A 22,879-nucleotide genomic window follows, 5' to 3' on the forward strand; every position below is an offset into this window, starting at 1 on the left:
TTTTCGAACATTTTAAGGAGTGCACTCAAAATGTTCAGTTCAGTCTGCAATGGCTGGCATATAAAAGCTTTCAATTTATAACTAAGAAAATGCTAATAGAATATACTAAGTTGAAAAGCAGACCAACTTCCAGTTGGAATATGGAGCCATAGAAGAAGAAGAAGACTTCTGAATTTTTCAATAAAAACTCTTCAGAATTTCCGAAAGATATTAAACAGCCAATGCCACATGAAACACTTTGATATTTCCGTTGATTTTTTGTTTTTGGTTTTTTTTTTCAAATTTAGAATTTTGAAATGAAAATTTTTCGGAATACTTTTTTACGCTCTTTGTGAATTCTATCACATTTTTTAAAATTTTCCAAGTATTTTTTTATTCGAGGGATTATTTAGAATTTCCACGGAACAGTCTATGGATTATCTTCAAAAAATTCTTTGGATTTTCAAAAAATAAATCTTTAGAATTCTCGAGATTCTTGTTTTTTTTAAATTTGTACCATAAATTCTTCCAAAATTTCATAGGGAATTCATTCTTCTTCGGGAAGTCCTTTTGACCACGATAAGCCACATGGGGGGAGGGGGGGTTGAAAATCTTCAAAAATATGACCACGTGGTTTCTGAATGGCCCCTAGATTCGGATTGAATTTTCCAAAGGATCCCGACAAAACGCAGCAGTCACCCTTCCTGGCAATCTGAAATGAAACTTTGATTCCCTGAAGGTTACTGAAAATCTCATTCCTAAAGCCAGAAAACTCGGCAACAGATACCACCATTGGCCCTTTGCCTTTTCGCATGGACCGAATCACCTGGGCTAGAAGTAGATTCGATTTGCTCAATTTCGCCATGAATCAAATCAAACCGATTGCTCAGTTCGATAGGATAAGAATTATTTCCGATATTAGAGTTAGAAGGAATCTATTTTTTCCGCGCAGGACGGTCTTGAAACCTTGTTTCTTAGAAGGAAGTGGAGAATTCAAAGACTCGCCCTTCCTCTTGTTTTTATTAATGTTCATTGCTGAGCGTGGAGACGTGACCTTCTAAGAGGCCCAAAACACGATGTAAAAATTGTCTTTCGCCCTGTCATTGGTACGGAAAGCCTTCATTCCGCTACCAACGATAATGATCTGCGGCTTGTAACCTTTGCTGCTGCAAGAGGGATGGCAAACAGCAGTAGGGACCTACTTGGCACGTAAGAATATCCGCAAACACACCAGGCAACATCCGAGTGCAGACACTTGCTACAGATAGACCAAAAATTCGGGCGCGACTTTCCAGCGTCAAGAATTCACGAAACAACAGAACGATGCGTTTCAATATCCAACCACCAACGTACCACCAGAAGCTAGACGAGCGTGTAGGATATGCCACTAACCTGAACTTTCACAGCTTTTGAAATACCAACCTGAATTTATGAACGTGATGAACGGAGCGCGACAAGGCCCGCCAGTGAAATTTTCGGGGATTCCGCCGAGGTGATGGATGATTTCGGCTACCATCAATATTTGCTGGCGGCTGACAAATAGCGAATAAGAGAACAATGGACGTTCCCTGATGTTAAAATTGCAGTCTCGTTTAGTGATGGCTTTCGGAGAAAATTCTATTTTCATAGATACTTTTTTTGTCGTGAACAATTTATTGTTTCAGAGTATTTTGAGCACCAAGTTTTACCCGTTTTCCTATAAATTTGTCTTTTTCGAAAGCTTACGTAATTGGCTAAAATCCAGCACCTTTGCAAGGCGTTTATTTCTACTTAAGAGCCTTCGAGTTTAACAGCAATAATTCAAATTTAATACTAAGAAACTACACAGTTTACATTTATTGCACGTGATATTCTCATCAACATCGGCGATTTCACTGTCAAGTTCAATTTTCCCTAGCGTAAATTTTCGGGTAGACCATACAAGGTTCTAAGAGTTAAGAGGTAAGCCAATTCATTCAACAGTTTACCTTTATATTGGCGTTAATTTATTTTACGTTCGAGAGTGTAGTTTAATTAGACTAGATGGCAAAGCTTCATAACAATTGGTAGAAAGCTAAACTGCCTGTAATCGCATAAATGGCCTATGAGGACGTAATCTATGAACGATAAAAACGTCATGAAGAGAGGAAAAGCTCTGTCAGTTTTCGCGCGGTAAACAAACAAAACGTGTATTCTTAAATGAGAAATAAAAGCTAAATATTATACTGTAAACCGTACATATTCTGCTTCCTTTCATTCCCGTCCGCCACATTGGTGACCCCGACGTGATCCGTAAGTAATTGCGTAACACGGTTCGACGATTCGGTCGTTTTTTCGTTATTTCGACTTTTGCTCGATTCATAACCTCAAATTCAGTATGACGGACGACAACAATCAGCAGACCGCGCGCGCTGCTGCGACGGTTTCAGCAGCGGTTTCTGTAAAGCTGCCCGAATTCTGGAAAACAGATCCGGAAATGTGGTTTGCGCAAGCGGAAGCGCAGTTTATCCTTGCAAATGTAACGAAGGATGAAACCAAATTTTACCACATTGTGGCAAAAGTGGACCAGTCAGTAATCTGCCATATTGCTGATCTAGTTTCCAATCCACCGGCTGTTGATAAGTACAAATCAGTCAAAAGTCGACTAATTGCACGGTTTGCTTTATCACCGGAGGCCCGACTAGAACGCCTACTTGGTTCCACAGATCTTGGCGACATGCGCCCAACGCATCTCTTGGCCAAAATGCAAGAGCTGGCCACGGGACTGAACGTGAACGATAATCTCCTGAAGATGCTGTTCTTGCAGCGCATGTCGGCTCATGTACGGCCGATCCTCATGATCAGTGACGGAACTCTCTCCAAACTAGCGGAAATGGCGGACAAAATGACGGAGACTCCCAATGTTGCAGCCGTTTCCTCCACTGTATGTGATTCTAATCAGCAGATGGCGCACATGAAAGAACAGCTTGAAACACTCAGCGCAGAATTTCGTCGACTAAGGAGCACTAGCACCGATCGCCGCCGTAGCCGATCATCGTCAGCATTCAGAACAACAAACGATATGTGCTGGTACCATCGGAAATTTGGACAACAGGCACAGCGTTGCAAGCCACCATGCACTTACCAGGGTCCAAAAAACTAGAATCATGCTCATCTGAATCGGCTAAGGTGGGCACTAGTTTTTCAAGCCGACGTCTAAAAATATACGACAAATCAAGTGGTATTCGATTCCTAATTGATACGGGTTCTGACGTCTCCATAGTACCAGCAAGCAGGCAACAAAAATCTGTTGGACCAATGCCATTCGTGTTGCACGCTGCCAACGGCTCTGAAATAAAAACATATTCCACAAAGTTCATTTCGACTGACTTAGGATTGAGACGGCGATTCACGTGGAATTTTTTAGTGTCGGATGTAAGCCAAGCAATAATCGGTGCCGATTTTCTGGCACAATTCGGGTTGTTGGTTGATGTGAAGAACAGGAGTCTAATAGACAGCAGCACAAAATTGCATACCGTTGGTGAGGTGATGACCACCGATCTCCATAGCATCACCACCGTTAACGCCGACCATCCGTTCCATGCTCTACTAGCGGAGTATCGTGAAATAACAATTCCAGCAAAGTTACAGGGCGAAGTGAAGCACGATGTCACGCATCATATCATCACAAAAGGTCCGCCGATAGCATCGAAGGCGAGAAGAATGCACCCAGATAAATTACAAGCAGCAAAAGAAGAATTTGCCTTGATGTCAGAGTTGGGTATTTGCAGACCATCAAGCAGCAGCTGGGCAAGCCCGCTCCACTGCGTACCCAAAAAAGATGGGCAATGGAGATTTGTTGGGGACTACCGACAGTTGAACAAGGCCACCGTTCCGGATTGCTACCCAGTACCTCATGTGCACGACTTGCTCAACTCTTTCCAAGGTAAGCATGTTTTCACTACTTTGGACTTGGTGCGCGCCTATCATCAAATTCCGGTTGAAGAAGCTGACATCCCTAAGACCGCAGTAATTACACCGTTTGGGTTGTACGAGTTCACCCGAATGCAGTTCGGTCTATGTAATGCAAGCCAATCATTTCAACGGTTCATGCATAAAGTTTTTGGCGACCTTGACTTCGTGGTAGTTTTCATCGATGATATTGGCATCGCATCGAGGACGTTGGAAGAGCACTTGGTTCACGTTAGGATTGTTTTCGAACGATTGAAGAAATATGGTCTGGTGATCAACGTTTCCAAAAGTCATTTCGCTCAATCCGAAGTTGAGTTTCTTGGATATTCGGTTAGCAGTGAGGGGCTACGCCCGTTGCCTTCTCGCGTTCAAGCCGTCCTTGAATATCCGCGACCCGCAATTGTAAAGGATCTTCGTAGGTTTCTCGCATTAGTAAATGTTTACAAGAGATTCATTCCGAAAGCTGTAGATATGCAAGCCGAACTGCGTCAGATGATTGCTGCGATTGATTACAGTGCCATAGCTGCAGATCAAGTTGACGATATGGAACTCAAACGTCTTATGGCGTCATCTTCTTTAAAAATTGAGCCATTACGATTCCCTCATATTGCACGTCCAGTGTTTTGTGACGTATCATTGAATGACCGGATCCGTCCTTTCGTTCCAGTGAAACATCGAGATACTATTTTGAAGCATTTTCACGGTCTGGCCCATGTCGGAGCACGAGCTACAAGGAAGCTTATCTCGGAAAGGTTCGTGTGGCCTGCAATGAATAAAAGCATCAATCAATTTGTTAGGACGTGCATCGATTGTCAGCTCTCAAAGGTGAACCGTCACACCGTAGCTCCATTTGTACCATTTGATGTTCCAAAATCTAGGTTCCGACATCTACACATAGATATTGTAGGACCACTACCAGCATCAAACGAACATCGCTACGTATTAACAATAATCGACCGATTCACCCGATGGCCTGAGGCCATTCCACTGCCGGATATCACAGCTAGTACTGTTGCAAAGGCTCTAACCGTTGGATGGATATCTCGATTTGGAACTCCGGAGACTATAACCTCTGACCAAGGCCGTCAATTCGAGTCTGATTTATTCCGCGAGTTGGCATACATATTAGGAACTCATCACATTCACACTACGGCTTACCACCCACAAGCCAACGGATTGGTTGAACGTTTCCACCGAACACTGAAAGCAGCGTTAATGTGCAAAAATGTAAAACGGTGGAGCGAGGAATTACCATTAGTACTACTGGGTCTCAGAAGTGCTTATCGCGAAGATTTAAAATGTTCTGCAGCAGATTTAGTGTATGGTCAACCATTGCGACTTCCAGGGGAATTCTTTGATCCACCGTCATCGCAAATCGTAAACAAGTCGGATTTTGCACAACACCTACATCAGTCATTCAGCAAAATTCGCCCACCAAGTACTAACCATCACTCTAAACCGATAGTTTTCGTGCACAAGGCATTGAAGACATGCAGTCACGTTTTTGTGCGTGTTGATGCACTTAAACGAGCTCTACAGCAACCATATGAAGGGCCGTACAAGGTTTTAGCACGCAGCGAAAAGTATTTTGAAATACTAGTATCAGGCAAAAAGCAAACAATTTCTGTTGACCGACTCAAGCCAGCATTCACCTGCGACGGAAGCATTACACAATATCCAGAAGAAGATATTCGAACAATAGTTACTCGATCCGGTTTACGAGTCCGGTTCTTAGCGTAACTGGGGGGGCGCATATGGGGACGTAATCTATGAACGATAAAAACGTCATGAAGAGAGAAAAAGCTCTGTCAGTTTTCGCGCGGTAAACAAACAAAACGTGTATTCTTAAATGAGAAATAAAAGCTAAATATTATACTGTAAACCGTACATATTCTGCTTCCCTTCATTCCCGTCCGCCACAGGCCCATCTTTGCTGGGTACCCTATTCATATGGGACAAATATGCGGTTACAGGCAGTAAAGCAATTCAACATTAACCATCAGAAATCGATATGGTAAAAGACATCTTAAGTGAAATTCCTCAAAAGCCCGAATATTTTCTTGAAAACCAAATGTGGTATCGCTTATTTATAAAACAAGACAGTGCTGATCGTAGTTATCCTATTTACATTCTCTACATGCTTGAAACTTGGCAAATACCTATCTCAACAGTAAGGCCTCGTTTATAGAGTAATATAAAAGGTAATAACTCGGCCTGTAGGCAGATAAAAGGAATAGTGTTGTTTTTTTTTTCTCACTCTGGTACCAATTGTGTATGAAAATGTTCGATACGGCGGAATTGAGAAATTCATGAAATTAAACTTTAGATGATTTTGACCATAATTTAGATACTGATTCAAAAACTCCTAGACTAGAAATGATATTTATACCGAATACAAAATGACTATTTGATAATCATTCAGAACTAAAGATAAATGAAATGAACCCACAAAGAACTGACGAGACATATTTTCAAGTACCTACTAAACAACTCTTAAATCGATATAATTATAAAGCTCCTAAAACCATAGACAACAACCAAACAACAAATTACCTAAAACGCTGGCGACGACCTAATTGGCATTTGTGGTAGGACAATTTTTTGGCTATTTTACATACTTGCGGTATGTTTGATCCATCACCATATCCACCCCATTATCGATGGGATGAATAATGAAGGGGATTGCCAGTAACCCTATCGCAGTTGGTCCCCATTTTCCCACCGGACCTTTCACTTTGTTCATCGAGAGAGCTTTTTTTGTAAGCCAGCAAATTCTACAGAATAAATAAAATAGAAATGTGTTATTTCCAATTCGAGGACTGCCATTACATGTACTTACCTGTTAATGGTAAATCCCGGTATTATAACCGAAGCAAACATTTGCCACAGTAAGGTGTCCCCGGAGGCGATTGCTGCTCCCCGGAGGCCGCCTCCAAGAATTTCCGGTTTTGCGTACTGCTTTCGGGATTTATCCGCCGTGTCGGCGAGCACATATGCTACCGCAATACCATAGCTGGCATGAACAAACACCTTTTTGATTACCGGTCGGAATGCTTCTCCTATTTCGTTGGCATAGCCTGCAATTCAGTTTAATTGGAATAATTTTGAATAAGGATTAATCAGGAACTTGATTGTAGCTTTACAGATACGTATTACAACCTCAACAGTAAGGCCGTCTACACGTTCTCGTAGGTACTTGACTTGAGCACGACCTGACGAACGAGACACTGAGGACGACCTTACTGTTAGGGTCAAAATAGGTATCTGTAAAGTTACAATCAAGTGATTGATTTAAATGGGATAGTACTGTACTATTTATATTTATCTCCAGATTCTTTCATAACAGCCCTCATACCCACTGTCTCAATCAATATTAGTAATTATTTGTAGCAATTATTCAGCCGAAAATCGAGACTCGGATTCGATGATGTAACGGATTGCAACTGATTGGAATGGGAAACTTTGGCGCCACCAATCTCAGCGCAAAAGGAGATAAACTTACCGAGATAACGTACGGCTGTATCCCGATACAGGTCCTTCTCCGTAACAGACATGTTCTCTTCAACGAACTGCTTGCGGATTTACACCTTGGACAGGAAACGATATCACTAAATCCACCAATATTCTTCCTAATTTTGTTGATGCAAGATTATCAGATTCTATAACGATCGTTGACTTGACTTGGCCAATTTTGTTTACAAATAAATCTTTGTTTGCTTGTCCACAGAGGTCCACAGTGCTGCCAGAAACTGTTGTTGCTCATCAGTAAAAGGCCTTTTTTTATTTTATTTCTCACATAACACTCGAAAATAACCTAACCATCAAATACGAAAACAACAAACTTAATTCCGTTGAAAAAACATTTAACTTTCTAACTCTTTACAGATTGATAATGTTTCGCAGAATTGGTATTGTCGCGCTTATCTTTTTCCAGAATGCTGCGGCGGTCTTACACTCGCAGACTCGACTGCGAAGGTAAACGTCAAGATAGCCGCCGTGTTAAAAGATAGGCAGAATTTTCCCGCTCAAAACAAAACCACGTGCTTTTCGCGAAATAACAGCAGTGTTCGATTGTATTAGTGAGAGGCAACTGGAGTCACTGAGTACATGGAGAGTGTTTATAATGACAAGTGCATACGGTGGGTGAGATTTTCATTGACTCTGTTGTGTTTAGTGACCGTTGCGATTACCTGAGAAGCAATCAGCAGGAAACCGCAGTATTCTATTTTATCTCGAGATGCATAATATTATTGAGGGCGCTAAACGTTCAGGGCGACTGGAAGTGATTGGTCTAGGATCGAGTGGAGGAGGATACTCCATTCTGTTGGCCACACGCATAGAAATTTTGTTACGTTGATTCAACAAATTGGCTTGTTGAATCCAACCATGACTGTTTGTTTCAATGAAAATCAAAATTTGTAATGTCAACAAACCAATTTTGTTGATTTCGCCATAAATTATGTTTACTTTTACAAATTGGTTTGTTGATATAATCTGTCAAAGAAAACTAATATGGCTGCTAATAGCGTACCAAATGCCAAATCAGTTGCAATGGGAAAAGTGACTCCGCGTGAATTTTTTTCTAGTGGAAAGCGTTCCATGTCGCTCGAAAGTAACAAGTAACAATCGAAAGTGTAATGGTAGCACAATTGTTTTTTAAACGTAGAAGTAAGTATATATATTCAAAAATAAAGCCAAATATCTATTATTTTATAATATATTTATAATATTCCATCTTTTAGCAAATGCCTCAGTTTGATCATTGACGAATACATAGACCGAAATGTCCGGTACAAAGCCATCAGAAAATCGGGCACCATGTCTTCTTCTTCATTTTGAAGAAAATACCCCTCGTGGGTGACGAATTACATAAATATTTTACGAGCGCTGACTTACCCCTCTTGACGTTTTGACAGTTTGTTTTTCTCCCTCACCTTGTGACGTCGTTTCGGTTCGTTTGTTGTTTGTTCGTTTCGTTACTCAGTTGAAGCGTGAGTTCGACCGTTTTGGTGCCATCAAAAAGATCGAATATAACAAAGGGGACAACCAGGCCTACATTCTGTACGATTCAATTGATGCTGCTACGGCTGCTGTGAAGGAAATGCGTGGATTCCCGTTAGGGGCACCGGATCGTCGTATTCGTATCGATTTTGCTGACAACGGAACAACACCATCGTTCTCAAAGCGCAGTGGATGTTTTGAGGAAGGCGGTGAGTATCGTCGCGCCCCCGACTACGAATATCCGGAAGGTGGTGCATCATACGAGGAAAATTCATTGTACGGCTATGGTGGAAGACCGTTCCGCGGCAGAGGAGGATTCCGCGGGCGTGGTGGTTTCCGTGGCAGTTTTCATAGTGATGGCCCACCGCACCACGGGGACAATGATGAATGGCGTCGATCAGGAGCCGATGGCGAATATGATTCACGCCGTCGTTCTGGATCACGTGAACCAGGAATCGATAGATCTCGCTCCCGTTCACCGAGGCGACGCAGTCCGGCTGATTCGGATTCTGATTCGTCTTCTCATAGGAATGGCATGTTATCGAATGCAAGAACGTTACCAGAAGTCGCACGGAAATCTACCACATTCTGGCAAGGGGCGCTGATTTTGAAGAGTTCACTATTCCCCGCCAAGTTGCACCTAACGGACGGAAACAACGAAATAGTGGACAGCCTGATGAAGGACGAGGAAGGTAAACACCACCTTCGTATTACTCAGCGACTACGCCTCGATCAACCCAAGTTGGAAGATGTGCAGAAGCGCATATCGACGTCATCGTCGCACGCAATCTTCCTCGGCCTGCCGGGATCGACGTCATCGGTAGCATCGTCGGATGATGCCAGCGTTCAGACGCGTCCACTGCGTAATCTCGTGTCCTACTTGAAGCAGAAAGAAGCGGCCGGCGTTATATCCTTACTCAATAAGGAAACGGAAGCAACCGGTGTGCTCTACTCATTCCCGCCAAGCGATTTTTCGACAGAATTGTTGAAACGAACATGTCACAACCTCACCGAGGAGGGACTGAAGGAAGACCATCTGGTAATCGTGGTGGTCCGAGGAGGAACCGCCTGAGTTGCGGATGAGGGCGCAGATAACACATAAGGTAAGATGATGAATAACGAAAAAAGGTTTAATTTTAATTTTTGTTATCAAATACTTTTTCGTTGCTGCAACGTTTATCTACGGCAGTTTATTGTTTTTGTCATTTGATATAAGATGCTTTTATTTACAACGAATAGGCATATCGGGGCCCTCCTTAGCCGTGCGGTAAGACGCGCGGCTACAAAGCAAGACCATGCTGAGGGTGGCTGGGTTCGATTTCCGGTGCCGGTCTAGACAATTTTCGGATTGGAAATTGCCTCGACTTCCCTGGGCATAAAAGTATCATCGTTTAGCCTCATGATAATCGTCAGAAGAAAGTTGTCCTCCCGGGTTCCAAGATCATAGGCATCGGAAAAAGTAAATACATATTTTTGTATAAACAGCAAAAAAAAAGAAAATAATGTTTCTTTGGCAGCTGCAAATTAGTTTTTTTTTGACTAATTTTATTTGCTAATTATCTAATACATGCATTTATCTCTTGGACTAGGTGTTCCGTGTTTTCTTAACACTATCATCCTTATTTGCTATGTTACGCTTTTAGTTATTATTAATACATTTCAATTGCCTCTGGCAGTTAGGATATTTCCTCTGATTGAATTAAACCATGTAGGAATTACAAAGTTTTCTACTCAAACTAAACTTAACCTAATTTTTACTAAGGGTACAAGGAGCTAATCGTTGCAATAGAAGATTGCAAAGATTTTTGTCTAAAATTCGAAATTATTTTGTTGGAAATTTGTTGCAATGTCTCAATATTATAAATTCTATGAAGTTCATTGGTACTATGCCACGGAGGCAACTTCAGAATCATTTGCAAAATTTTATTTTGAATCCTCTGAAGTGCCTTCTTTCTGGTATTGCAGCAACTATATTGGCACAGCATGGCTGGTCTAAAAATTTGTTTGTAAATCAAAAGTTTGTTCTTAAGACAAAGTTTTGATTTTCTGTTTATAAGTGGATCCACTTAATATATTTGTTACATTTGGCTTGAAGGCCTTCAATGTGATTTTTAAAAGTTAATTTTTGATCTAGCAGAAGTTCTAAATATTTAGCTTCGCTAGTAGAGATGTCGTAAAATCCTGATTGATCGATTATTAACTAATCGATTACTCTCGATTCTTGTCGATTGTAGAATCGATTAATCGTTGGATAGTAATCGATTCAAAATTAATCTATTATCACGACGATGAATCGATTAATCGAAGTAATCAATTAATTAGCGACATCCTTATGATGTCGTAAAATCCTGATTAATCGATTAGTAACTAATCGATTACCCTCGATTCCTCTCGATTATTATATCGATTAATCGTTGGGTAATAATCGATTCAAAATTAATCGATTATCACAACGATGAATCGATTAATCGAAGTAATCGATTAATTTGCGACATCTCTATTCGCTAGACCAATTAATTGGAAACCCATTCATAGTGACAATATGTCTGCTAGAAGGTTTCAAATAAGAAGCTCTCGGCTTATGTGGGAAAATTATAAACTGAGTTTTTGAAGCATTCGGGAAAATTTTCCATTTTTGCAAGTAAGTGGAGAAAATATCCAAACTTTTTTTCAATCTACTACAAATGACACGAAGGCTTCGCCCTTTGGCTGAGAGACCTGTGTCATCTGCAAACAAAGATTTTTGACACCCTGGTGGTAAATCAGGTTAGTCAGAAGTAAAAATGTTATACAATATGGGCCCCAGTATGCTACCTTGGGGAACACCAGCTCTAACAGGTAATCTATCAGATTTAGAATTCTGATAGTTTACCTGCAGTGAGCGATCTGATAAATAATTTTGGATCAGTTTAATAGTTGGTTGGTTGTTTAATTGGTTGGTTGTTTGCTCATTGTTTGTTGGTTGTTTAATTGTTTGTTGGTTGATTGATTGGTTAATAAGTTGATTGGTAGCTTGCTTGAATGGTTGGTTGTTTGATTAGTTAGTTGATTTATTTATTTGGTTATATTTGGTTATATTTATTTATATGGTTATTTGTTTAGTTGGTTGCTGCTTGATTTGTTAGTTGGAATAATGGTTGATTGGTTGGTTTCTTTTTTGTTTATTGATTACTTGATTGGTTGGTAATTTGGTTGATTGGTTGTTTGACTGGTTGATTGATTGGTTGGTCGGCTGGTTAGTTTATTAGTTGTTTTGTTGGTTGCTTGAATGGCTGATTGTTTGGTTGCTTGATTGGATGCTGGAATGGTTGATTAGTTAATTATTCAGTTGATTGATTGCTTGATTGGTTGGTTGATTGCTTGATTAGTTGTTTGGTTGATTGTTGGTCGGTTGCTTGATGGGTTGATTAGTTGTTTTGTTGATTGCTTGATAGGTAGATTAGTTGGTTGCTTGATTTGTTAGTTGGTAGAATGATTGATTGATTGGTTGGTTGCTGCTTGATTTGTTAGTTGGTAGAACTGTTGAATGGTTAATAGTTGATTGGTTGCTTGACTGGTTGATTGATTGTTTGTCGGCTGGTTAGTTGATTAGTTGTTTTGTTATTTGGTTGATTGGTTGGTTATTTGATTGATAGGTTGCTTGACTGGTTGGATGATTGGTTACTTGATTAGTTGGTCGGCTGGTTAGTTGATTAGTTGTTTTGTTGGTTGCTTGGATGGCTAATTGGTTGGTTGCTTGATTGATTGATTAGTTGGTAGGTTGCTTGATTATTGGTTGGTTGGTTGATTGGTAGCATGCTAGAATGGATAGTCGTTTGATTGATTAGTAATTTGGTTTATGGGTTGCTGCTTGATTTGTTAGTTTGTAGAATGGTAATTGTTGGTTGGTTGCTTAACTGGTTGATTGGTTGGTTGCTTGATTGGTTAGTCAGCTGGTTAGTTGATTAATTGTTTTGTTGGTTGCTTGGTTGATTGGTTAATAAGTTGATTGGTAGCTTGCTTGAATGGTTGGTTGTTTGATTAGTTAGTTGATTGATTCGTTGGTTATTTGTTTAGTTGGTTGCTGCTTGATTTGTTAGTTGGAATAATGGTTGATTGGTTGGTTGCTTCATTGTTCGTTGATTGATTTATTGGTTGGTAATTTGGTTGATTGATTGCTTGACTGGTTGATTGTTTGGTTGCTTGATTGGCTGGTCGGCTGGTTAGTTGATTAGTTGATTTGTTCGTTGCTTCAATGGTTGCTTGGTTGGTTGATTAGTTGATTCGATGCTTGATTGATTGGTAGCTTGCTTGAATGGCTGATTGCTGGATTAGCCAATCAAGCAACCAATCAATTAAATAACCAACCAAGCAACCAATAAACAATGAAGCAACCAACCAACCAATTAAGCAACCAGCCAACTATCAAGGAATCAACTAATCAACAGTTCTACCAACTATCTAATCAAGCATAACAACCAATCAATCAACTAATCAACCAATCAAGAAACCAACAAAACAACTAATCAACCAACCAGCCGACCAACCATTCAATCAAACGGTAAAGCAACCCATCAACCAAATAACCAACCAACTAATCCAGCAATCAGCCATTCAAGTAAGCCACCAATCAATCAAGCAACGAATCAACTAATCAACCAACCAAGCAACCAACAAAACAACATGTCAACTAACCAGCCGACCAACCAATCAAGCAAGCAATCAACCAACCAATCAATTATTCTACTATCTAACAAATCAAGTAGCAATCAATCAAATAACCAACCATTCAAGCAAACTACCAATCAATCAAGCAACCCACCATTCAAGCAAGCTACCAATCAACCAAGCAATCATTCAACCAGCCAACTAATCAACCATTCAAGCAACCAATCAACCAAATTATGAACCAATCAAGTAATCAATAAACAAAAAAGAAACCAACCAATCAACCATTATATCAACTAACAAATCAAGCAGCAACCAACCAATCAATCAATCAATCAACTAATCAACCAATCAAGAAACCAAAAAAAACAACTAATCAACCAATCAGCCGACCAACAATTCAATCAAACGGTAAAGCAACCAGAGCTGTAAATATTCGAAAGCCCATCGGCCTTCTTTGTCACTTCACTTCTAAACATATTCATATTCGGCTCTGCACCGTCAATTTTCATGATGAATATGGGTCAGTGAGTATTTATTTGAATATCACAAATTATTAAATAATCGTAAAACTGAACACATTTTTGATGATTTAAATATTTAACTACACGCATAGATCTAATCCCGACGTTCAATTGAGGGGCATTTTTAGCGTCAAATGTCAATATAATCAAGGCTAATTTTGTTTTTTTCGCGCGCAATTACCATACTCAGTGGTAATCAATTGAATGAATTTATGAAGAAGTAAACTGAGTAAGTCATTCTATGTTTTGAATAATCAAAACACGAATGTCAAAAGTCGGAGTGAATATGTTTCATGAAAGTGAATATTTTATGCTCTGAAAGCAACCCATCAACCAAATAACCAACCAATTAAGCTACCAACCAACTAATCCAGCTATCAGCCATTCAAGCAAGCTACCAATCAATCAGGCAACAAATCAACTAATTAACCAACCAAGCAACCATTGAAGCAACCAACAAAACAACATATCAACTAACCAGCCGACCAGCCAATCAACCAGTAAAGCAACCAAATTACCAACCAATCAAGCAATCAACCAACCAATCAACCATTCTACCAACTAACAAATCAAGCATCAATCAATCAAATAACCAACCTTTAAAGCAAGCTACCAATCAACCAAGCAATCATTCAACCAACCAACTAATCAACCAGTCAAGCAACCAACAAAACAACATATGAACTAACGAGCCGACCAACCAATCAATCAACCAGTCAAGCAACCAATCAAACAAATTACCAACCAATCAAGGAATCAATAAAAAAAGCAACCAACCAATCAACCATTCTTCCAACTAACAAATCATGCAGCAATCAACTAACCAAATAACCAACGAATCAATCAACTAACCAATCAAACAACCAACCATTCAAGCAAGCTACCAATCAACTTATTAACCAATTAACCAAGCAACCAACAAAACAACTAAACAACTAACCAGCCGACTAACCAATCAAGCAACCAACCAATCAACCAGTCAAGCAACCAACCAACATTCGAGCAACCAACAATTCAAGCAAGCTACCAATCAACCAAGCAATCAAACAACCAACCAGCTAATCATCCAATCAAGCAACCAACCAATAACCAATCAAACAACCAATCAACTAAATAACCAACCAATCCAGCAATCAACTTATTAACCAATCAACCAAGCAGCCAACAAAACAACTAATCAACTAACCAGCCTACTAACCAATCAATCAACCTGTCAAGCAACCAACCAATCAACCATTACTACCAACTAACAAATCAAGCAGCAATCAACCAAATAATCAACCAAGCAATCAAGCAACCAACCAACTAATCAAGCAACCAACCAACCAATCAAGCAACCAACCAACCAATCAAGCAACCAATCAACTAAACAACTTGTCAATTAACGAGACGACCAACCAATCAAGCAACCAATCAACTAAATAACCACAACCAAGCAATCAAGTAAAGCAACCAATCAACCAAATAAGTAACCAACCATCAATCAATCAACTAATCCAGCAACCAACCAATCAAGCAAGCTACCAATCAAACAACTAACTAATCAACCAATCAACCAACAAGATAATCAACCAAATAAGCAACCAACCAATCAACCATTCAAGCAACCAACAAAACAACTACTCAACTAGCCAGCCGACCAACCATTCAATCAACCAGTAAAGCAAACAATCAACTAATCCAGCAATCAGCCATTCAGGCAAGCTACCAAACAACCAAACAATCAAACAACCAACCAACTAATAATCAACCAAGCAACCATTGAAGCAACCAATAAAACAACATATGAACTAACCAGCCGACCAACCAATCAAGCAACTAATCAATCAACCAGTCAAGCAACCAATCAACACAATAACCTTATTAGTTGGTATGATTGAGAACCAATCAACAATCAAGCAACCAACCAACCAACCAACCAACCATTCTACCACCTAACAAATCAAGCAGCAACCAATCAACCGATCAACCAAACAACCAATCAAGCAATCTACCAATCAACCAATCAATTATTCAACCAACGAACTAATCAAGCAAGCAACAAAACAGTCGAGTACGAGACACTGAATACGACCACACAGTTGTGGTCGAAATACGTATCTGAAAAGATATCAAAATAATTGGTGGAATTAAATGGAGAGTCCTAAACTCGTCTTAGACGGTTGAACTAAACAGTATCAACTAACCAGCCGACCAACCAATCAATCAACCAGTCAAGCAACCAATCAATCATATAACCTGATTGGTTTGTTGGATTGGCAACCAACCAACAATTAAGCAACCAACCAATCAACCATTCTTCCAACTAACAAATCAAGCTGCAACCAATCAACCAAATAACCAACGAATCAAGCAACCAACCATTCAAGCAAGCTACCAATCAACTTATTAACTAATCAACCAAGCAACCAACAAAACAAATAATCAACTAACCAGCCGACTAACCAATCAATTAACCTGTCAAGCAGCCAACTAATCAATCATACCATACTACCAACTAACAAATCAAGCAGCAGCCAACCAAATAATCAACCAACCAATCAAGTAACCAACCAGTCAAACAAGCTACCAATCTACCAAGCAATCAAGCAACCAACCAACTAATCAACCAATCAAGCAACCAACCAACTAATTAATCAAGCAATCAGCAAAACAACTTATCAACTACCTAACCAGCCGACCAACTAATCAACCAATCAACTAAATAACCACAACCAATCAATCAACCAGTAAACCAACCAGTCAACCACTCAAGCAACCAACCATTCAACCATTAATTTGTTTGTTTTTGATGAGATGAACATCGGAGCCATGAGTTAAATCCAGGTGCAGAGACCCTATTTATTCCATCATATCAGTCAGTATCGCATTTATCTTTATATCTATCTTGCAGACTAGTGAACAACTATAACGATTTATTATATATTTAGACGGAATTAACTGGTCATTTATTTTATATTCATCCCTAAATCCGCACCGCTGTAACCCTATAAAATATATTTTTCATTGTGCAAGCCGGTGTTGGAGATGGTCACACTTTCAATACAATTTTGTCTCGTTTTTAACTTTTTCCAACTGTGTGTGAATGTTCTCTATCCGCTTATCCATCGGCTTGTTCGACAGGATTTCATTCAATACTGAGAGTAGCTTTACAGTTAAAATTACTATATTGTAGGGTTAAATTGAAAACACGCCACTAAATTTGTGCAGACTACGAACCGTGTTTATAACGAACACAAAATGCGTTAATTTTACTATGGCTTCAAAGACAAACTTGGCAGTAAAAATTACTATGCTTTCTAGTTATCTTAATAACAATTCAGTATTTAGTTGTACAATTCGACGCATTTAAAATAAAAATGAGGTTTTTGTTATTTTAATTCATTTGGGATAACATCAAAGTCAAATGAAAAATTACTTTAACTTCACACAAATAAAAAATCGTTGGTGAAATTGAAAGAAACGTTGGTAAAATTAAGAAAATCAGTTAGTGATTTTCAGTAGAAAGTATAAGATTGTTGAATTTACAATTCTAAATATGTCACTTCAAAATGAACTTTGACAAGAGCCGACTTTTCAAAATAACGATTTCCTCTAAAAACTAAATGTGTATTTACCCTTTCAAAATAACATTTTACTCTCAAAACTAAATGTGTACTGAATTTCTCAAAATGATGGTTTTCTTTCATATTTAAATGTGTGTAAAATGCATTACATATTCGAACCAAGTGAAGTACGCTATACTAAACTGTCATGTTTATTATTAATTAAATCGAGAATTAAATATTATTCTGGGTAATAATCTTCTACTGACGATATCCTATATTCCAGGTCAATAATTGCTGGTGATGACGAGGCTTCAACGCTGGCGTTTGCCATAAAGACAGCATTGCCAGCGGACGTTAATGTAGCTGCTCCATAGCATTAATCGCATCTCTTGATCTCCAACCGGGTTCTCGAGTGCTGCGATTCGTGATTGGGCTTGAATTACGGTGATAGTCGTCCTTGTTGGTAGTATCTTGGATCGGACCCGATGATCTTGAGAAGCTTGACCAGATCACGCAGCAGATTTCGGATTCGATTCGCGGTTACTTAACTGGGATTACTGATCCACATCTACGTCAACTAGCTGGATTGGCAGGTTATGAGTGAGTGCAACATCCTGAGTGCAACAACTTTTCGGTAGTGACTTTGGTTTTGGTTCCGTGTTGAGGCACAAGAAAGTTCAAGTTCCGGAGGAAATGGGCCACGCGCAACTCATGTGGATAAGGAACGTGCGCGCCTGGAGACCGCCTGTCCAGCTGTTTTCACGTACGGCCACAATTCCTTCCTTGACCTGAAAACAGTTTTTATTAATAATAAACCAATAAATCATTAATTTCAAATTATTTACCATTTTCTTATTTTCTGAGTTAATGGCGTTTTGATTCCCTCTGGCTTTAATTGTGAATCATCCTTCTGTTTATTTGGCAAGGAGTGCTCATATTGTTATTGGTTTTGTTCACCAGAACGTATCGCTTGTTTTTCTTCTTTTTTCAGGGCGCGGTTGTTTGCTTGCTTCTCGAATGGGGTCTTCCGTTTCCACTGTGACCATACCGATCAAATGCTTCCAAACTCCACCTTTATTAATAACAATTGTGCTCTGACTGCTGAGGGTACTTGTACAGCAAACCCAATTCATCCGCCTCCGTAATCAACATGCAAGTCGGCAGGCACCGGATGTTTATTGTGCAAATTTTGCTTTAACTCGTGATTCATAGTCTCTTCGTCACCGTCGTCCACGTTGAACATCATCAGATGACCGTCGTCCAATCCACCCGCCAGCTCAGTGTCAGAGATCCAGCATAAACAAATCAGCTTGATTAGGCATTTGACTGTCCGAGATGAATAAGTTTTTTCCAAGGAAATTACATCAACTATGCGATCGTCCATCAAGACGAAGCTGTTGATCTGTTGACCTGGAAAATAGTTTTCATTAATAATGAATAAATAAATAATTAATTAAATTCAAATTCAAGCATAATTTTTCATAAGGACGTATGTAATAAAAGTAAACAAAACGAGGTTTTTAATACAACATGATATTCACATGGTCGCTCTTAGTTCCCATATGTTAAAGCGACGTATGTAACAGTGAGACTTCAAAAATAGAAAATTCTACATACGTCGATTCGTAAAAAGATTGTATTAAAGAGTTTTAAGATCTAAAATCAGTAAAATCGATGAGTATTATATAAAGTCGCGTGTGATTGTCATGTTGTATTCAAAATCTCGTTTTGTTTACTTTTGTTACATACGTCCCTATGAAAAATGATGCCTGATATGTTTAAAAACATTACATTCATATTGAATACATAAATTACTATGGCCTGCCCTCTAAATAACGAACCAAATCCCATTTTTTGAAATAGGAATTACCGAAATATAATTCTCATTTTTTATATAAATTTCTTTCAAGAGGACTTTTTTCGTACTTTGTATTGTTTTGTAAGGCTTTGGTCCGATTCGCGAATTAAAATCAAATTAAACTTAAAAGTGACAGTTCGGAAATTATGAAATCCCCCGCTCATGAGAATGGCTGGTGCTACCCAGTAAGACCGTCAAAACATCTATCAAAAACGATTCAACATCGGTCAAAGTAATCTTGCTCTGCGAGTAGGGTTATTTGAAAATTATTGAACTGTCATTTTTAAGTTTAATTTGATTTTAATTCGCGAATCGGACCAAAGCCTATGTGTTCAAAAGTAAAATCAATATGACATAATCAATCGAAGCAACATTCACTTGTTTCTGGAGCTTTTGAAAAAACTATAATTGTAAAAGAAATGTCAATGGCTTACCGTAAATTAATATTAAAATTTCTTCCTGTTTCGTGGTACAGACGAAAGCGACTGATCCACGTTTCGGTTTTTGGAGAAGCTTTCAAAAACATTGAGAAATTTGTTTCGCTCATTTTCCTTGAAAAATAAGATGTCTTACCGGCGTTGACGGAATTTCTTCTTCCGCTGTGTCCCATTATTAGATCTAGCTGGTGCTGGTGCTGTTGCTGCTACTGGTGCAGTACTCGGCTGTGCCGGTACTTGTGCCGCTCGACAGCCCGGGGCACACGTATACGCCGTTCAGCTTCACATGGTCGAAGATTTTGTGCACCAGACATCCCATCCGGAAGGCATACGCTGATCTTTGCATTCACCGCATTGGTAAACACGATCCCCAGTGTGTCCATTGAGGTGATCCTGTGAAGTGTATTTTACCGATGTGTCGGTCCAGGCCCAGGGTCTTAATATCCGAAAATATTCTGTTATAATATTCACATGCCATATCTTTGATCTGCTCTTCAATCCGTCGTGCGTCCACAATGTGGTCCTTGAGGTCCGACAACTCAAGCAGATTAAACAAACATCTGACTCCAGCGGTTCAACATTATAGTACTCTTGCTCATCCTTCAGCAGCTGCTGCTCTTACCCCTCCGGCGCGTCGTCCGTGTAGGTCCCATCAACGTCTAACGACACAATCGCAGGCATCCTCCTCCTCAATCCAATTGCTTCCGAACTATCGTCGCCTTCTTTTTGAGTATGTATAGTAAACATCCTGACCATCCACAATTACCGACGAAATGTATTGAACCGGCGGATCCGGTTCGGGAATCGCTCGAGGATGAATTTTCTTGGTGGGTACCACTTTAGCGCCATTGCTGGTACGTTTCACTCCCCGACCTCGAGTGTACCGCTGTTGTGTTTCTTGTTTTGGCTTCAGAACATTGGTTTCCACCGTGATTAAACAAACTCGTCTCGATTTATTGATTTTTGAATCAGAAACAGGAGGTAAACAAAAATGGAAATGACAATTGTTGTCAAACTGACGTGATTTGGATTGAGGGGCTTCTCAATGGTCGAGTGATTGTAATAATTGTAATCCGTCACTCCCCAGGGGTATATAGTGGTGCCCGAAAAAATGGCCACCACTCCGTCTATGTATTCGTCAATGGTTTGATCCCGTTATATCTTTCTCATCAGACGAATGGAAAAAAGATGATTGGGTCGAGGTTGGGGCCCTATTGTAATGGAAGTGTTATTTATAATAGCATGAACTATAGTCTGCAAATAAAAATTGAAATATATTGTTTTGTAAAATATTTGTGTGTTCGTAATTAACCTCAAATGTAAAGAAAAAATATTGACAATTCTACAAAAAATATAGTGGTTTTAACAAACACGTTTGTTAAACTAATAAAAATATTGTTAAAACGACAAAACGTCAAAATAATATGTACACAGCTACTTTATTTTACCGGAGTCGGTAAAATTTTACTGAGTTTTTGGACTACGGATCGCCCAGTAATTTCAACAGCAATATTTTATATTACCGAGTTGTCAGCATAAACGAGATATGTCAAAATAGCATTAAAATCGGTAATAAAAGTAGTTTGTTTATGTGAACATAACTGAGTTAGTCAGTAATGTGGATTTATTTTTTGGAAAATATTTTACTGATTGGACAGTATATCTAATCAATGAACCATCGCATGAAATATAAATACTATGGACCAATTTCAGGGGTTTTGTGATAAATTCTGCTAGATTTTTAAAGGGAAATATGATAACTACTATACTTTTCGATATTCATTTCGAATTGATACAGATACAAGACAGTCAGACAATGTACCGTGTGCGGCTTCTCCGTGAGAACGACAAATACCTCAGCCCGCAGTCGTTTACCATTAGACGGCATTACTACAACAATGTGAAAACGGGTTGTTTTAAGACACAGAAACGGGCTCCGCCCGTAACTTCATTACCATTCACCGATGATAGTGTTCGGTGGCTGGATCAATTGGATGTTCTCCGGGTTCGTGACGTCGAAAGTTCTATTCCCGCTGACGTGGGGTGGGGTATCGAATTAGCCTTTCGTGGGGAACATCCGCGTCGTGGTACCTTTTGAACATGTTCGGCCTGAGAAGCATCTACACACTGGTTCTGGGGAGAACAAAGCCACTGATCAGAGGCAAACTATGCAAGACCATATGTCGAAAGCAGCGGTAACCTTGCCGCCGGATCCCATAGCCTCCTTCAAAGCAGAGTGGGAAACGCTCAAAATCACCTGCCAGAATGCTCTGACGAACTTTGAAACCGGGATGCTGATGGCGGGCAGTGGCGGACCCCGTCGGATGCTGTCTAGGAGGCAGGAGGAGGCAGGAGGCAGGAGGCAGGAATCGAAGCTAAATAAAATAAAGTTATTTTTATTCGTTAGCGATTATTTTGCACTTTAGACTTGAGACTTTAGAAACTTGTGCCCGACGATTTTTTTTTTCAAAATGGTAAATAAACAACAAAGTGCTCTACAATAGCGTTCAGTATTTTTCTAGTCGGTAAATTTTAATGTTTTACCGGCGGTGCTGTATTGATTTGTACCGACTTTTTGTGCAGTTCAGCAATTTACGGATTTAATGATTTGTTCAGTAAAAATAAGTAAACGTCAGAACGATAAGCATAATTTTTTACCGAAACTCGGAAATTTATTACTGACAATCATTGGAGGTCCACTAAAATAACAGTATTTCAGTAACAAAGAAATTTTGCAGTTGAAACTCAGTAAACAAAATACCGAACGTTGCAATGCTGTTTAAGTGTGTATAACTATCATGATTGTTGGAACAACAAACATATTGGGTTGAATTCAACAAAAATGTTTGTAAGCCCTGAGATAACAAACAAGTTTGTCGAATTTGACCCTGTATTTTGTAAAGTTTACAATTTATTTCTGTGCGTGCATAGAAGGGAACCCCCTCACAAAGAATA

General features: G+C 39.4%; 3 protein-coding genes across 5 annotated transcripts; 1 reads left to right on the top strand and 2 right to left on the bottom strand.

Moving 5' to 3' along the window:
* Positions 1–5,942: 5,942 nt before the first annotated feature.
* On the bottom strand, positions 5,943–7,619 carry LOC134227831 (mitochondrial fission process protein 1). Its single transcript, XM_062709512.1, has 3 exons — positions 7,412–7,619; positions 6,749–6,986; positions 5,943–6,683 (listed from the first exon to the last, which is right to left on the bottom strand). Exons 1-3 carry the CDS (start codon positions 7,461–7,463, stop codon positions 6,515–6,517), a joined length of 459 nt encoding a protein of 152 aa, XP_062565496.1. The 5' UTR covers positions 7,464–7,619; the 3' UTR covers positions 5,943–6,514.
* Positions 7,620–8,421: 802 nt separating this feature from the next.
* On the top strand, positions 8,422–18,469 carry LOC134221465 (RNA-binding protein spenito-like). The gene is made up of 3 exons (XM_062700656.1): positions 8,422–8,521; positions 8,826–10,013; positions 17,913–18,469. Exons 1-2 carry the CDS (start codon positions 8,422–8,424, stop codon positions 9,980–9,982), a joined length of 1,257 nt encoding a protein of 418 aa, XP_062556640.1. The 3' UTR covers positions 9,983–10,013; positions 17,913–18,469.
* A 284-nt stretch (positions 18,470–18,753) lies between these two features.
* On the bottom strand, positions 18,754–20,389 carry LOC134228040 (uncharacterized). Of its 3 annotated transcripts, none has more exons than XM_062709801.1 (2): positions 20,061–20,389; positions 18,754–19,039 (listed from the first exon to the last, which is right to left on the bottom strand). In XM_062709801.1, exons 1-2 carry the CDS (start codon positions 20,095–20,097, stop codon positions 18,759–18,761), a joined length of 318 nt encoding a protein of 105 aa, XP_062565785.1. In that variant the 5' UTR covers positions 20,098–20,389; the 3' UTR covers positions 18,754–18,758. The 3 variants fall into 3 exon arrangements, 1 of the variants encoding a protein (XP_062565785.1); XR_009983825.1 differs by lacking the exon at positions 18,754–19,039 and adding an exon at positions 19,289–19,889; XR_009983824.1 differs by lacking the exon at positions 18,754–19,039 and adding an exon at positions 19,289–20,000.
* Between the last annotated feature and the right edge of the window lie 2,490 nt (positions 20,390–22,879).

The sequence above is a fragment of the Armigeres subalbatus genome, chromosome 3 (genome assembly GCF_024139115.2).
Source record: "Armigeres subalbatus isolate Guangzhou_Male chromosome 3, GZ_Asu_2, whole genome shotgun sequence".
NCBI classification, from domain to species: Eukaryota; Metazoa; Arthropoda; class Insecta; order Diptera; family Culicidae; genus Armigeres; species Armigeres subalbatus.

Excerpts from the sequence above, each read along its gene's own strand:
- LOC134227831 (XM_062709512.1), bottom strand. The coding sequence starts at position 7,463 with ATGTCTGTTACGGAGAAGGACCTGTATCGGGATACAGCCGTACGTTAT. Across the intron at positions 6,987-7,411 it reads TACAGCCGTACGTTATCTCG|GCTATGCCAACGAAATAGGA; the intron begins GTAAGTTTATCT and ends ACTGAATTGCAG. Across the intron at positions 6,684-6,748 it reads CCGGGATTTACCATTAACAG|AATTTGCTGGCTTACAAAAA; the intron begins GTAAGTACATGT and ends TTTATTCTGTAG.
- LOC134221465 (XM_062700656.1), top strand. The coding sequence starts at position 8,422 with ATGGCTGCTAATAGCGTACCAAATGCCAAATCAGTTGCAATGGGAAAA. Across the intron at positions 8,522-8,825 it reads GCGTTCCATGTCGCTCGAAA|TTTGTTTTTCTCCCTCACCT; the intron begins GTAACAAGTAAC and ends ACGTTTTGACAG.
- LOC134228040 (XM_062709801.1), bottom strand. The coding sequence starts at position 20,097 with ATGGGACACAGCGGAAGAAGAAATTCCGTCAACGCCG. Across the intron at positions 19,040-20,060 it reads AAGAAATTCCGTCAACGCCG|GTCAACAGATCAACAGCTTC; the intron begins GTAAGACATCTT and ends ACTATTTTCCAG.